The 16982-nt window shown below is 43.1% G+C and overlaps 1 protein-coding gene across 5 annotated transcripts in view; it reads left to right on the top strand.

The window, feature by feature from the left end:
• The window catches only part of tenm1 (teneurin transmembrane protein 1), a 704577-nt gene that overhangs the window by 620688 nt on the left and 66907 nt on the right, over positions 1 to 16982 (top strand). For all 5 annotated transcript variants that reach the window (XM_080187425.1, XM_080187422.1, XM_080187424.1 and 2 more), the window contains 2 exons: positions 5331 to 5697; positions 13538 to 14048. In XM_080187425.1, coding sequence (XP_080043551.1) covers positions 5331 to 5697; positions 13538 to 14048 — 878 coding nt within the window. The remainder of the gene's footprint in view (positions 1 to 5330; positions 5698 to 13537; positions 14049 to 16982) is intronic.

The raw sequence follows: 16982 nt of genomic DNA, 5'->3' as shown, positions 1-16982 counted from the left end.
GGAGACCTTGGTCCAGCAGGTCTTGCTGGATTTGCACTCAGCAATGCACTCCATGACCACGCACTCTGGTGGGCACCACGAGGGTGTTGGCCACATGGGGACCAAGCACCATGACCCCCCCTCCCTGTGCCCCATCTCCTCCAGGAATTACACTGGGCTCCCTGGCACCCACAGAGAGGATTGCATCAGCCAGACACCCTGGGGACTTCCACTCAGGCGATCTTGAGCAGCCGTTCGGAGTCTCCTCTGCTTGTGCCTGCACTAACTCCAGCAGCGCAAGCTGCCAAAGATGCATTTGGCTTTAAGCAGGAGCCCAGGATGAACACATTATGAGGACAATGACGACCACATCTACGATCTGACGTAAGCCAATTGAATTGTGCTGATGCCTTTCAAAGTGCAAAATTAAGAGCCTGCCTTTCTCTTTCTTCCTACTTGACCTGGACCCCGGCCAGTGTAGGAGCACCAACAAGTGAGAATGCATTGCAAGAAGGAGCCCCAGAGCCCAGTTTAACAATCTTCCCACACTTTAGCAGAGCCCTCCCAGGTAGAACCAATCTTACCTTTAGAAGACACCATTTTACCTGAGTGTCGAGATGATGATACTGCACCTGTAGTACGGGGTTGAATTTGACCCGACCTGCTTGACTGTTTGCGTGCCTCTGATTGGCCTGGAGCTCCATGCTGTGCAGGTAGAAAGGCCACCCGTTATTCTCCACCCTTCCCCACTAATACTGGACCCTATCATTCTGGTGGTGGATATTGGTACACTGCCCCCAAGCCTATCACTGGCAAGCAACAATTATACCAACACCTTTTGTAACCATGTGCACCGTTCATCCCTACAACCCCCCCAGTCCCCCGACTTATGCCGTATTATGTCTTCCCTATCTACAGGCTGAAGATGTCCCCTTTGACAATCACCATATCCTCATCAGCCCAGTATAGAGCCTGCCACACTCAGGGACATCAACTGCAGGACAGCTCTGCACACCAACTTGTGTGTTTTCCCTCAAAGACCCTGCCTCTTCCTGCAGCTGGGTGCACCATGCTTCTGATGATTTCTCTTGCTAAATGGCCACTGCCCTTCTGCTCTGTCTCATATCTCTGACTTCAGACTGAGGTTCACCTAGCCCCTTGACTGTCTGTCATCATGTGACTCATGTAACTAGAACCAGAGGGCACAACCTCAGGCTAAAGGGATGATCCTTTAAAACAGAGATGAGGAGGAATTTCTTCAGCCAGACGGTGGATCTGTGGAAGGCTGCGGAGGCCAGATGATTGAGTGTCTGTATCTGATAGATAGGTTTTTGATTGATGAGGGGATCAGGGGTTATGGGGAAAAGGCAGGAGAATGGGGATGAGAAAAATAATCAGCCATGATTGAATGGCGGAGCAGACTTGATGGGCCGAGTGGCCTAATTCTGTTCCTATGTCTTATGGTCTTATTGTCTTATGGACACCTTTCAGTTTTGCAGCAAGAATGTCTGTACTTTCTGACTCCTGTTTGCCCAGCCTCTGAACTTAAACAGAAGTCTCGACATAGTTCCATAGAGGACTCTGGACAAAAATAACTTTCACAAACCATGAAGGCTGAACTGAATAGTGTTTGTGTTAACCATCCTTAATGTGCCTGTCACAGTAACAGGCATATCAACCATAATCTGCATGCATCCCCTTCCAGTGTCCATGTGGTATCCCGCAGACCCCTTTGTGAGTTTTTCATGCAGCTCTGTCGAGGGCCAGCTTCCCTCTTCTTAGCTTTGCCTCTGCCTTTCACTGTTCCTCCTCTTTATCCACCATCTTGCCCTCCTGCCTCTCATCATAAGCTTTCCACCCCTCCTCTCACAGACCTCCTTCCACATTGCCCCCAACCCATCCCTTGCAAAGTCCTCCTTCTATATTGCCATGCGAAGAATTTCTCTTCTTTTCTCCCACCCCCCACCGTGCAAAACTCCCTTTGGCATTCCCCACCGCTTTGTCTTCATCAGACCACTTTGTCCCATGGCCTCACCTCACACCCCACATCCAGTTGAACTTTGACCTTCGCACATGTCATAGTAGCTGCACGAGTCCCATAGCACAGTGTTGTCCAGATAGACACTGATGTGTGGATCAGGGGAAGGAGATCCCAGCACTCCCCAGCCCTAGATGGAGTACTGATCTGAGTCTGCGAAGGGTCCGTGGGTCCAGCGGCGTGGTGCTGTCCGTGAAGACCAGCTCAGCATGGAGGTAGGGGGCAGGAACCAGTCTGCCCTGGCAGAGTGGTGGATAATGTATCAGGAGCAGTGCAGAACTATGGCCAAAAGGCTTTGTTGCTCTCACCTCAAAGTCTTTTGTGAACTGTGGCCTGCCTTGGGCATGCTACTCTTTAACAATCGGCTTTCAGACCAGCATAATTTCACACTGGTAATGATGGAAGGCTGGAAGGCCTAACAGGATTCTGGTGGGCAGCTGTTTTAATGAGGATTCATGAGACACAAATGAATGCAAATGGCATTCATGGCACCTGCCAGCAGGAAGAACGACTCGACAATGAGCTGCCACTGGGAGAATAGCAGAGTAATGTTACTCTGGTGAATTTCCAATTTTATGGCTCGTGCTTGATTCTCACCAAAAATGGGATGGGAGAATTTCACCCTGGGGTATCTGACCACACAATGACTATATGATTGCAGTGAACATTAGACTATTAGGTAGATTTTTGTAACTTTTGTTATCCTTACAAATCTATATCTGTACTGGTATAGTTGGGGTGAAGTAGTACGTATTTATAGTCCATTTTTCTTCTTTAAGAATTGTTGTATGCTTTTGTTAAAAGTTCATCAGCTGACTCTTGTGACTTTGCTCAGTAGTTGCTTTCCATGTATCTAATCAAAAAAAAAATAAGGGTTCCACCCTGGGATCAGATTTGTCCAGTAGTAATATCAGCTGGGATTGTAACAACTATCTCTTATCACAAGAATTATTTTACAATTACACCATAAACTGTTCCATCTAATTAAGTGTCGTTTTGTCATTTCTATCCTCTGCTTAATTTTTTTCCAATCATTAAATGACCCAAGTGAACGTCAACTTGTTTTATTTCCATATTCTTCATTTATAGCTCAATTTAGTAAGTGTGAATGCATGTGTGGCTATGCACACATCATAAAACTGCAAATTTACATTTTTTTGGGTGGATTTATATGCAATTCAATCAAGTCCAATTCAACAAACTAGCATGGTTGAATAGATTGCAGAAGAAGAGAAAGATTGAAATGGAAATAATAATGTTTTCCTGTTGATTCTGATGCTAATTCAGAAAACTTAGAACATAAATTGCCATTATGGAATGGTGCAAATCCAACTGTACATGATGTGAATCAGATTTGGGAAAACAAGCCGATTTAAATTATTAATCATTTTGTGCCCTAAAGAAGCTGCTGATCCTTAATCCGATTAACTTGGTCTAAACTGCTTACAATCTCTCACTTTGGTTGGAAATATATATTTCTGTTTTAGTAGTGCCAATTCTCAAAATTGGGTGCTTGTTGCCTCTAAGTTACATTTCACTCTCTGCTCTCTCACTCTTGCTTTACAAAATGAACTGCCTCATCCTTTGTAAGCAGCACTGAGCATTAAGATTATTAAAATAAGGTAATGTTCAAATCCTTGTAGTGTCAGTGTTTTCAGAACTTTTCTGTCCAATGCAGGACTGTCAGTGTCTGGTAAGAATGAGCATTTGTAGAGAATTAGGCTGAAATAAATATTTGAAGCTCATTAAAAAACTATGTACCAATATTGAAAGTGTTAGGATAAGGTGAAGAAGGGTGAACCTGCTCCCCTTTTTTCCCAATCCTCGTTTAACTACAACAGAGCATGTCCTCAACGAGGCCCATGAGGTTGATCTCTTGGAATATGAGCTCTCTGATTGAGGTTATGTTTGCCTGCCCAATCAGGGAGTCTTATTTGTGTATACATAGAAGGGTGTCAGGGTTACACCCTGAATTGTGACTTTTTACTTGAAATGGTCATTAGGGTGGAACTGAGTTTGTAAATAAAGAGAAACTGGTGACATTGGCCTCTGAGAGGTTTGTTCAGTTATCAGTTAAGTGAGTATTTCACTGTTTATGTGTTGTGACTGCAAAAGACATACATGGACAAGTTTCCTTGTAAGTTTTTTTTTAAAAGAAAGTAGTATTTACTGTACTTAACCTGTGTAAATAAAAATTTTAAGAAGTGCTGTCTCTCGCAAACATGTATTTGAAGATTCACTCACAGACGCAAGTTATGAAGAAGGATAATAGATGAAATATTTTATTTAATTCTAACAAAAGTCCGTAATATATTGATCGGGTAGATTAATAACTTGATTTATTTTAGGCCAGGTTCGATGGCTACTCTGGATTGAGTAGATTGAGGCAGTAGCTGCTGGATTGATTCCTAAAACATTATTTGCAGTTTACTGATGGTCAAACAATTAAATAGGACTCAAATCTGCAAGCTAAAGGGAGAGAGAGTGAGAGATAGTGCCTACACAGGATCCTTTGCATGTGTCATCTGCTTTCTCTGTTGTCTGGAGAAAAGCAGTTTTTGCTGAACATAAAAGGGGTTGGTTCACTTAGCACATGATCCCCTCTCGCCATCTGACCAGTTACCAAAGTACGGTCATAGCAAATCAATTTTAGGATTCATTATCTGAAACGATTTTGTCTAATTGCTTGTTCCCTGCTCAGTTGAATGTTTGGTGCTGTCTGAATGGTTCGTGAATAGGTCAGGAGATGTGACCATTAAAATCCCTCCGAGCTGATTGTTAATGTGTTCAGATAAGCTAACTCTGTTTTTAATAGATTTGGAATTTGTAAGGTACTCAATGAAATAGCCAATCACCTTAGAAGCTGCTGTTTTTTTTGATATGTTAATTGAAAATGTTCTAATATGTGACATAGCAAACAAACACAGATACAGATCCACACAGTGCTCGCATGTACATTCCAACACGACTGGACTTAGGGCTCCCCATGGTCAGGAGACAAGCCCTTGGTACTCCCGGCACCCACCCCACCCAAGTCCTGCCTAATTGCACTGGTAATGACAGTAATACTAGAAAAACAAAAAGGTAGAGGAACGCTGTTAAGCTGCTGTTCCAAGTTGCTGAAATGCTGTTGCTCATTCTGTTAAAACTCAACTGGTGGTTTTAGCACACTAAATATTTTAGCTATAAAGGACAAATTATAAGAAAAGAACAAAGTTATGTTTGCTTTTGCTCAAAGACATGAAGAAATTGCAGAGCAAATTTGTCATTCTTAAACAGTTTATTGATAAACCCAAATCATTTCTCTTTCCAGGTACGCCTTGAGTGGCCAACTGACCTGGCTGTTAACCCCATTGATAATTCCCTGTACGTGCTCGATAATAACATTGTACTGCAGGTCTCTGAAATGAGCCGTGTGCGGATTGTGGCAGGCCGGCCTATCCATTGCCAGGTGCCAGGCATCAACCATTTTCCCATGAGCAAGGTGGCTGTCCACTCCACTCTGGAGTCAGCCAGAGCCATTGCGGTTTCTCACAGTGGAGCACTTTACATTGCCGAGACGGATGAGAGGAAGATCAACCGCATCCAGCAGGTCACCACCAATGGCGAGATCTTCATATTTGCTGGCACGTCAACAGAATGCGACTGCAAGATTGACCCCAACTGCAACTGCTTCTCAGGTAATGATATGTCCAGTCAAGATTTGCTCAAAAACCACTGAATCTAATGACAAACAATTACATCGTATTTACAGCCCAGAAACAAGCCTTTGGGCCCAACTGGTCGAAGACAGTGTCTGGGATTTTCCACCCCATCCTTACACATTGAAGGTGACCCACCATTGGCACTGTGAGGCTGCAGTGCTAACCACTTATGAGGCACAGTATTGTATATAATATGTGATATTATACTGGGTTTACCTCTTGACAGCAACACAACACATGACTGTTTATCTTTTATAGAAAATTATTAATAATGAAATTGCTCTGGTAACATTTTATCTTGGCTGAAGCTGTTTACTCCACGTTGCTCTGCTCTTGCTGTACATTGATTTGACCCCGTTCTCTCCGGGTTTTTGTAAAAAGGGAAACATATTTGTTTTTAAACCAGAGATTATCAGTTTACTGAACACAGCAGTGGAGAGAAATTGATAAAGATTAAGTCGGTAATTTCTGACAAATCCAAAACTCAGTAGGGTTAAAGAATCTTGATCCTTGTTCTGATAATTGTCTCTTTGCTGATAAATATTTATCAGCAATTGTAATAATAAATATTTCGACATCATGAGAATCAAAAAAAATTCCTTTTTAAAATGGTTTTGGAGTTGCGACGGCACGGCAGCACAATGGTTAGCACTGCTGCCTCACAACGCCAGAGATCCAAGTTCAGTTCCCGGCTTGAGTCACTATGCGGAACCTGTACATTCTCTCCATGTCTGCGGGGCTTTCCTCCAGTTTCCTGCACATTCAGCACGTGTCTGTGTGAGTTCCCTCCGGGTGTTCCAGTCTCCTCTGACAGTCCAAAAGACATACTGGTTAGGTGCATTGGCCATGCTAAATACTCCCTCAGTGTACCCAAACAGGTGCCAGAATGTGGCAACTAGAGGATTTTCACAGTAACTTCATTGTAGTGTTAATGTAAGCTTGTGATGCTAACAAATAAATAAACTTTCAACTTTAAAACATCCTCCACATATCCATCCTGTCAAAATGCTTCAGGACCTAATATGTTTCTGTCAAGTCACCTCATACTCTTCTAAACTCCACTGAACATAACACTGCTTGTGACGCAAATAAATAAAAGTTAAATTTACAATATATAAAATTTGCAAAGGAATCCTGAATTGCATTTGTGGCTGAATATTTTTCGTTTTGTTACCACAATAATTTATTTTACGTTGGAGCTATTTGAAACCCTCTGCTATTAGCACAGATGTTTCACCAAATAAGAAAAATTAAGCCACTAATGCAGCTCAGTAACTCCAGTTATTCAAAAGTTGGTTACCAATCCTGAGGGTTTTAACAGAATGGTAGGGTTATAGATTGCTTTATATTTTTGTGTTTAAGCTAGCATCATGTAGGAGATAAACAAAGGCAGAAACTCCTGACCTGCAGGCAACCTTCTTGTGGAGCGCAATTTGCCAGTCCTGCCAGTGACGGGTTACATGATGGGTGGCAGTGGAAAATTGAAGGAGAGGCCAAAGATCGGAATACCGCCAGTGGGAAACAATTCAGAATTTCCCCCTCACTGCATTCATGGCAGGTTGATGGCAAGTCGGGTTTCCCACTATTCTATGTGGAGAACGCAACTTGCATCCATTACCATGTCATAAGTACTCATTGTCAGCACTGCTCACCAGGTTTATATGCCAGTGGGAAGTTAGACGTGTCTGAATTATGACAGGGTATAAGTGGCGTGCAACACTCCTCCCTGACTTTGCTCATGACTTTGCATTCAGTGCAACATAAGGGCGGCACAGTGGCACAGTGGGAAGCATTGCTGCCTCAGAGCACCAGGAACCTGGGTTCAATTCCTGTTTTAGATCACTGTCTGTGTAGAATTTGCACATTCTCCCCTTGTATGCGTGGGTTTCCTCCGAGTGCTGTAGTTTCCTTCCCGAGTCTGAAAGAAGTGCTGGTTAAGTGCTTTGACCCGAACAGGTGCCGGAGTGAATTTCACAGTAAGCTTAATTACAGTGTTAATGTAAGCCTTACTTGTGACTAATAAATAAACTTTGCTTTACTTAACATTCAAAGCCAACCTGCAATAGTACTGCTCCAGTTTCTCCAATGATACGCCCACACTAGTAGGGGTTTGTGCTTGGGCTTTTCAAGGATGGGGTTGGCGTGCTGCCTCTGGGATTGATTGTTTACGGCGAATATCTCACTTCCAGCAACCCCCCTCTCCCCGTGAGTCTCTGAACAACACATCCCTCGTGTGTACACTTACAGATAACCCTCACACTCTGGAGTGTGCATGCATTATGTTTTAGAATGCAGCCCTGTCTGAGACCCTGTTAGACACAGGGTTGGCTTAGCTCAGTATGCTGGACAGCTAGTTGGTGATGCCAACAGTATGGTTTCAATTCCCGTACCGCTGACTTTATTCATGAAGGCCGTCTTCTCAAACTTGCTGCTCACCTGAGGTGTCGTGATCCTCAGGTTAAATCACCACCAGTTAGTGTCTATGGTCATCTGGGTCTATGGTAACTTTACCTTTTTACCTTTCAGAATTTTATAGGTTTCTATGAGTTCCTCTCTCATTCTTCTGAATTCCAGCAAATGTAATCCTAACTGACTCAATCTCTCCCTATACATCAGTCCCACCATCCTGGGAACCATTGCTGCAATTCCTCTGAAGCAAGAACATCCTTCCTCAAATAGGGAGACCAGTATACCAAATGAGATTGCAGGAGTGCCTTTGGTAAGATGGAACATTATATGAAAACATTCAAACCTCTCCAATCCTCTGTGGGTTTGGGATGTCGAGCATCAGGGCTGGGCTTGGTTATCCAGATCGGTGTGTGTACACTTCAGCTACAAGGCTGTATCAGTGAAAAGCTGGTAGCTCAAACGTAACTCTAGGGCATGAGAGTGGCTTTCTGTTTACCAGTTGAAAGTCTGCTATACTTTCCCAGTCTTCATTGTTTTTCTGTTGCATCTCTCAGTCTGCAGGGAGAATGAGGTTTGATTAATTCAGCCTGCTCTCAATGCTGCCAATTTGATGGCAGTGATCTGACTGAGGAGGAGGAGGAGCAGGGCCCTGTGCTATCTAGTGCAGCTTCGAGAGAAGGCCTGACCTCTGGTCCATGGTCCAAGGAGCTCCAGTAACATTCAAGAGCATGATGAGATTATACCCATCCCACAAATGTGTCTCACATGTCCAAGGCTCGACCAAAGAAGACTCTCTTATCTGGAGATGAGCGCGAGAAAATGGTGCGCAGGTCTGTCCTTGTAAAGAGATGTGGTGGATCGTATCTGCCATGTTCTGCAGGAGGAGTTTACACCCCATCTCCTGTCAGTGCCTCTGAAGGTCACCATCATGTTCAATTGTTTTTCCAATGGATCATTCCAGGGATCCACAGGAGACCTCTGCTGCATTTCAAAGTCCTCAGCACATAAATGTATCAAGGAGATGATAGATGCCCTCTACGGTAAGGTTTATCATTATGTGAAGTTCGCACTTGATGAAGTTAACCTGTCCACTAGATTTCTGGAGTTTGCAGCTACCTCAGGCTTCTGTGGAACACAATGTGTGATCAATTGCACACATGTGGCTTTGAGAGTCCATGTCAGCAACCCCTGATTTCAATAAACAGAAAAGGTTTCCACTCCCTGAACATTCAACTGGTGTGCAATCATCAAAAGCACATCATGCACATTTGTGCCAGGTACACTGGGAGTTCCTATGGGACATATACCTTGAGTCACTCCCAAGTGCCACAGCGATTTCAGAGCTGGCTGATTGGGGATAAGGGACACCCGCTCAAATGATGGCTCATGACACCTATACATTGTCCTCGGAGTGCTTCAGAGCAGAGATACAATAGGGCGCAAAGCTTGACATGATCCATCATAGAGCAAACTATTGGCATCTTGAAGATGTGCTTCCAATATTTGGACTTCTTAGATTAGGCTCTGCAGTACTCTCAAAAGAGGGTCTCAAGCATCAGGGTCTGGCTGTGTCCTTCACAAACTGCTACTTCAAAGGAGGGAATCACTTGCCAGAGGGAGACATAGAAAACCTCAGAAAATGAAGGGCAAGAAACTGAAGAAGGAGATGAGAGTTATTTACAACATAGAAGATGTGCTACACTGAAAGCCACAAGATTCCAGGAGGAGAAAGGTGCAGGCAAGGGTCACATCCATATTCCTCTGCTCCATAGTGCCATGCCAGTGCATGAAAGGCTTTACAACTAGTGGCATTGAGAGCAAATTCAGCACTCATCCTTGCACCTTCAACCCTCATGACTTGCTGGGGTCTAATCTTTGGGAAGGTCATGAACCTTGTATCTGTGCATTCCGGGAAGTGAAAGTCAGCACAACAGCACAAACGCCACATTAAAAGACCTGATGCAATCACCACCACCTTCGTGAGAAATCTTTAGCGGACACTGAGATATGGGGTATGATACTGTTGGGGAAGCACACTCATGACACTTAAATGTGTAAGTAATAGGTTTCCCAATTTTTCATGGCAGGAACCCAATTATGTCGTTGGCCAGGTACAGGAGGAGTGGGGACTATCTCAGTGGGAAATTCCACTGGTGTAAATGCTGTTTTAGGATTCTTCCCCTCCTCCAGCATTCCCGCCTGTTCAAAGCAGGTGTGGAAAATACCGCCCCAACCCTGATTTCTGTCCTGTGGCCTACGCAGGATAACGTTTGATTGTGAGTAACAGGATCAAGCTCAGTTACCAAGTCCTCCATGTTTAAGCAATCTGTCAGCATGCGCCTTCAAGGCTGACACAGGAAGAACTGGGAGTTGGGCAGAAGCTCTGGAGTGCTGGTAGTGTACAATGAACAAGAAGTGAGCAAATCTGAAGAACGGGGAATAAAATTGGAACAAAATCTTTTTCCAAGTCAAATAGTGATTGTATTTTTGAAGATATAGAGCTATGCTTTGTTTGAAATGACTTGACATGAAACTGTCAAAGAGTGAGACAGATTTCACTGTGCTGCCATGAGTTTCAAATATTTAATTCAGTAAGGTTGATAGGATACTGCCTATGGCTTTGCATTACTCATTTGTATTACCGAGTTGTGCCTGCTTTTTACTCTAGGAAAATAATTATGCCTTGACTTTCACAGCAAAAGTTATAATACCTTGTGTATCAAATCTGTTCCTGTAGCTATTCATGGTCAAGGGGCAGGACCTTCCCATTGGCTATAGCATGAGTTGATTGTGTTGTCAAATGTAAATTATATTTTGTTCTCTCCCCACCCCCTCCACTTCCTCATTATATATAGTTCCATCTTTATCCTTCCTGAAGGTTGTAATTTATACTCCAGTCCTTGCTCTGTGGTTGATAGACACACTCTGAAAGCATTCAGAAATACTTCCTCTTCTATCACTAAATGTAGTCATAACCTACATTTATCACTCATGAACTATGAATGTAGGTTCTGTGACTACAACCGTAGGGCTATCTAAACATAGTATGGTCTTGCCGTCATCATCTCTCTAAGGAGCACTATAATATATTTCTCAATAAACAGCCTCTGTATCTTCATGATTTTTAAACTTTTTCTTCAAATGTGTACTCATCAACCTCTGCTGAGCGAGTTGATGCATCCACAAAGCAGACCCGGCTCTGGCACCCCAGAGAGAATTGCTGGAGGTAGTAGGAGATGCAGATACAATTTTGTCTTTTAAAAAGCATTTAGACAGTTACATGGCTAAGATGAACGTTGGACCCTTAGAGGATGAGAAGGGGGACTTAGTGGTAGGGGATGGGAAATGGCTGAGGTCTTGAATAAGGCTGAGGTCTAGTGTAGGTAAAATGTTAGAATCCGTCATCAAGGAGGAAATAGCGAGGCATCTTGAGGGGAATTGCTTGATAGAGCAGACGCAGCACGGTTTCGTTCAGGGGAAGTCGTGTCTGATAAATTTATTGGAGTCCTATGAGGATGTGTCTAGGGCGGTGGATAGAGGAGAGCCGGTGGATGTGGTCTTTCTTGATTTTCAGAAGGCGTTTGACAAGGTACCTCACAAGAGGTTATTGCAGAAGGTCAGGGGATATGGAGTTGGGGGTAGGGTGTTAGCGTGGATAGAGGACTGGTTGTCAAATAGGAGGCAGAGAGTGGGGGTCAATGGGTGCTATTCGGATTGGCGGTTGGTGACTAGTGGAGTGCCCCAGGGGTCGGTGCTGGGGCTTCAGCTATTTACCATTTATATAGATGATCTGGAGGAGGGAACCGAGTGTATGGTGTCGAAATTTGCTGATGACACCAAGATTGGTGGAACGGCAAATTGCGCGGAGGGTGTGGAGAGTCTGCAGAAGGATCTAGATAGGCTGGGCGAATGGGCCAGGAACTGGCAAATGGAATTTAATGTTGGCAAGTGCGAGCTGGTCCACTTTGGTAGGAATAATGGTAGGAAGGATTATTACTTACGTGGAGAAAAACTGCAGCAGGCGACGGTGCAGAGGGACCTTGGGGTCCTTGTGCATGAGTCGCAAAAACCCAGCTTGCAGGTGCAGCAGGTGGTCAGGAAGGCTAATGGGATGCTGGCCTTCATAGCGAGGGGTCTTGCTGCGGCTATATAGGGCATTGGTGAGGCCACAGCTGGAGTACTGTGTGCAGTTTTGGGCGCCATACTTACGCAAGGATATTTTGGCCTTGGAGGGAGTGCAGAGGAGGTTTACTAGGCTGATGCCGGAGTTGAGGGGGTTGAGCTATGAGGAGAGGCTGAATAAACTAGGCTTGTACTCGTTAGAGTTTAGAAGAATGAGGGGAGATCTCATTGAGACGTATAAGATGATGAATGGGATGGATAAGATAGAGGTGGAGAGACTCTTCCCGCTCAGAAAGGACAGTAGGACCAGGGGGCACAGCCTCAAGATAAAGGGGGGGCGGTTTAGAACGGAGTTGAGGAAGAATTTCTTCACTCAAAGGGTGGTGAATCTCTGGAATTCTGTGCCCGTTGAAGTGGTGGTGGCTACCTCGCTAAATATTTTTAAGATGCGGGTTGATGGGTTTTTGATAAGAGAGGGGATTAAGGGTTATGGGGAGAGGGCGGGAATGTGGAACTGAACCACGACAGATCAGCCATGATCTTATTGAATGGCGGGGCAGGCTCGAAGGGCCAGATGGCCTACTCCTGCTCCTATTTCTTATGTTCTTATGTTCTTATGAGTATCGAGGGCTACAGGCCAAACGCGGGCATTTGGGACTACCTTATTGGTTAAAAAAAGGGGAGGCATGGACAAGTTGGGCCAAAGGGCCTGTTTCCATGCTGTAAACCTGTATGACTCTATGAAACATCAATGCAGGATTCTGATACTTAAGCCAAACTGCCTATAGGGTGCTATACCAAGAGTGTGACTCAGTTGTGATTTGCCTCAATGGTCAAATGAGCTGTTGATGCTCACTGCTTAGACTCTCACTGAAAGAAAGGGGACTTGGAGGAGTACATTCACTGCACCCCAGCAAGTAGCAATGCTTGCAGACAATTAAAAAGAAATTTACAAAAATATCTGTATGCCAATAGCTGTCTTAAAACGGAACTTAATAATAGGGAAGTTGATGATCTGTGAATAACTGGCTGATGAGATTCTCAAAATAATAGCCAAGCAATAAACAGGGTGTCTCCAGCTCTTGGAAGGAGTTAGGGGAAAGGTGAACGTTGAAATATTTCCAACAAACTGCCTGTAGCTTTGAGTCATTGCCTTTTCATGTTAACTGTACTTTTCCCCCACATATAACATCACAATTCTGTGGACTCCTAGATTTATTCCAACTGGTGATCTGGAAAAGTACTTGTGATGTTATTAATATTATTGCATCTCCCCTCTCCCTAGGTGATGGTGGCTATGCCAAAGATGCAAAGTTGAAAACGCCAACCTCCTTGGCCGTTTCTCCGGACGGCACTTTATATATCGCGGACCTTGCCAATATTCGCATCCGAGCGGTGAGCAAGAATAAACCCCGCTACAGCTACTCAAACGTATACCAAGTGGCTTCACCAGCGGATCAAGAGCTGTATCTCTTTAACATCAATGGGACCCACCTGAATACTTTGAACTTAATAACGGGAGATTATATTTATAACTTCAGTTACACCAGTGAAGGCGACATCAGCACCATCACCGGCAACAATGGCAATTCACTACATATTCGCAGGGATGCAAATGGTGCACCTCAATGGCTTGTGGTGCCTGGTGGTCAGGTATATTGGTTAACTATCAGCAACAATGGAGCCTTGAAAAGGGTATCTGCCCAGGGCCATGACTTAGCAATGATGACATATCACGGCAACACTGGTCTGCTAGCAACAAAGAACAATGAAAATGGCTGGACAACAGTTTACGAGTAAGATATTGTTAGTGTTTCTTATATTTTTGATTTCTGTTTATAAAATTTTTAAGTAAGGTTACACAATTTTGTAGCGGATCTGGTAAAAGAGAAAGTTGCATCATTAACTTTTGGGAATTAATTTTAAGCCAACCTATCTGGAAGCAAAGGGCAAAGGGCAGGATTGGGGATGGCCTACAAAAAGGAGCATTCTGTCCTTCTGTCCTACTGTCCCATTTTGCACTTATTCTATCTGGCCATCATTTTAGCTGCCTACTGCAGTTAGGTGTCTTCAGTGTCTTCCAGGAGCTGCAGAAATCAAAGCAAAATTGGCCTAATGTGACAATGAGACCTCGATTACACTTTAACCCAGGGAAGCCACTACCAGGTGAATGCAAATCATAAAGCTAAATACTGTGGATGTTGGAAATGTGAAAGTGCTGGAAATACTGGGAAAGTCAGGCAACATATGTGGAGAGAGAAACAGAGTTAATGTTTTAGGTTAAAAGCCTTTCTTCAGACCTGAACCATCAACTATTTTGCTCTTTCCACAGATGTTGCCTGGCCTTCTGAGTATTTCCAGCTTTTTATATCTTTACACCAGATGAATATAGATTGGTGGCTATGTCGAAGGACACAGATGCTCCCAAGATAAAAAGTTTCTTTCCAAGACTTCCCTCATGCTCCACATGGATATTCCCCACCTTTTCTGATGCCCCTGTTGACCTTTTCAATGCTTTATCTGTTGGAACTTGTTTCTGTTTGTGTATTTTTCTGTTTTATTTCCCTAGGATATATTGCACCATAATTTCCAATTGCAGGATATCTATCTTACACCATTTGCAATAAGCCTGACTTGACTTTGCATGTTTAGGTTTCTTAATTTTTTGCTGTAAGTGCAAACTAATAACGCCACAGCAAAAGAAACGGGACATCTTGAACCTGACAGAACAGTTCAAGTTACCATGTGTCTCCTTAAGCAATCAGATTGAAGGATTGTGAATTTAACAGTACAAAGACTGAATTGTAAATTTGAATTAGAGAGGGTCAAATCAGGTACTGAAAGAGAAATTCTGGGAGTGAAAAGAAGATTGGATGACGGAAGAGGAAATGAGAAAAAATTACAAACGGAAAGAAACATTTAAAATGATCTTATATTTCACAGTTTTAAATGTCTAAGAACAATTAAAACCTGAAGGAATGATATACACTCTTGTGATAATTGATCTTTAGTAGTGGAGAGGTTGCTTAGCAATAATTAAGACTTATCACATTGTTGAGAAAGTACTTGGACAGAAATGGACAAGGCTGAATTTTATGAAGAAGATTTGTTTTTTTTTTACCACAAATATACAGCAACTCAAATCATTCAACGAGTTCCAATGGTGAGGCAGACAGCAACATGTCATTTTCTAGAAACTCATGGTGGACCATTATATCTAGAACAGCAACTTTTAGATTTCCACATTTCAAAACATGAGAAGTCTGTGTCTCATTTCTGTCTAAATAACAGCAAGCACCATTAACCTCACCATTATTTTGACAGCAAATTCTGGCTCATTACCTCAAACATATCCTCCGAAAATTGCACCTTTCACCTGTTCATCGGTAAGATAAACTGTCTGTTTCTTCATTTTTTTCTCTTGAAGTCCTCCTCTCTATCTGAAGAGGAGCTTCTATTTTCATGTATTAAGCAAATTTTGGGAGGTAATACTGATGCCCAAATCCATATCAAGCTGAGAGCAAATGTGAACCAAGCAATGTCAACAAAACCTTTTACCTTAATGCTTTATTTCTTGTTTTTGCCAACCAATTTTCTATCCTTGCTGTTCCTTTTCCACCTGGAGATTATGAGTGTAATTTTGCCAGGCCTGTATTTACCTGTTCACCTTCTCCTACATGGGTGGCACGGTGGCACCTGTGCTGCCTCACAGCATCAGGGTCCCCAGGTTCAATTCCAGCCTTGGGTCACTGTGTTAATTTTTCACATTCTTCCCATGTCTACATGGATTTCTTCAGACACTCCAAAAAATGTCAGTTTAGGTGGATTGGCCATGTTAAATTGCCCCTTACTGACCGGGGTAATAGCAGGATAAATGCTAGAATTAGGGGTGATGTGGAGTTGGACCGGGGTGGGCACACTAAGAAAGCTCATAACACGATGTTAAAGTTCAACAGGTTTATTTCAAATCATGAACTCACCTGATGAAGAAGCGGCACTCTAAAAGCTTGTGATTTGAAATAAACCTGTTGGACTTTAACCTGGTGTTGTGAGACTTCTTACTAAGGTTAGGGGATAGGGCCTGGGTTGGATTGTTGGTGCAGGCTCAATGGGCCAAATAGCCTCCTTCTGCACTGTAGGGGTTCTACAGGGGTCAGCAAAGATCATATCGCGAGATCTTGCTAATAAGAATTTTGTTTTGGCCATTTTCTGCCAGTGCAAAATTCCAGCCTATTTTTCTTTGTGTGATACCTTAATAACTGCTTTATGAAACCATATCCATACCTTTATTTAGCCATTCAGTTACTTCTTCAAAGGCCGATGAAATACATCAGAAAACCTACATCAATAAATCAGTGCCACCTGTCCATGATACTGTAATGAGGATTTTCATTTAATGCAGGATTCAGTACGTAGTCTAGACCCAATAATTCAGATGTTTTAGCGCTGAAATCGATTGCATTATCAGCAAAAAGCAAACTTAGTTTGAATTATCAAATAATTTGATTAGGACAAATAAAGGTTATTTTTTTTGGAAGCTAACTTAAAGCTTGTTAACTAAATTATTTACTCCAATTAGGAGAATGTCCCATCCTTCACTTCAATTCTCATCAAAATGCCTTCTGGCTTTACATTTGGGTATGGCTGCTATTTTTGTGCTTGGCACTGCCAATCATCTGATACTTGGGCACTTATGCTTGAGGCTGTTGACTTTCTGACGCCCTGCAGTT

Source organism: Carcharhinus amblyrhynchos, chromosome 4, assembly GCF_965287045.1.
Source record: "Carcharhinus amblyrhynchos chromosome 4, sCarAmb.v2.hapA, whole genome shotgun sequence".
Lineage (NCBI taxonomy): Eukaryota > Metazoa > Chordata > Chondrichthyes > Carcharhiniformes > Carcharhinidae > Carcharhinus > Carcharhinus amblyrhynchos.
The sequence above is the reverse complement of the archived record's forward strand: the minus strand, read 5'-3'. Positions and strand labels throughout refer to the sequence as shown.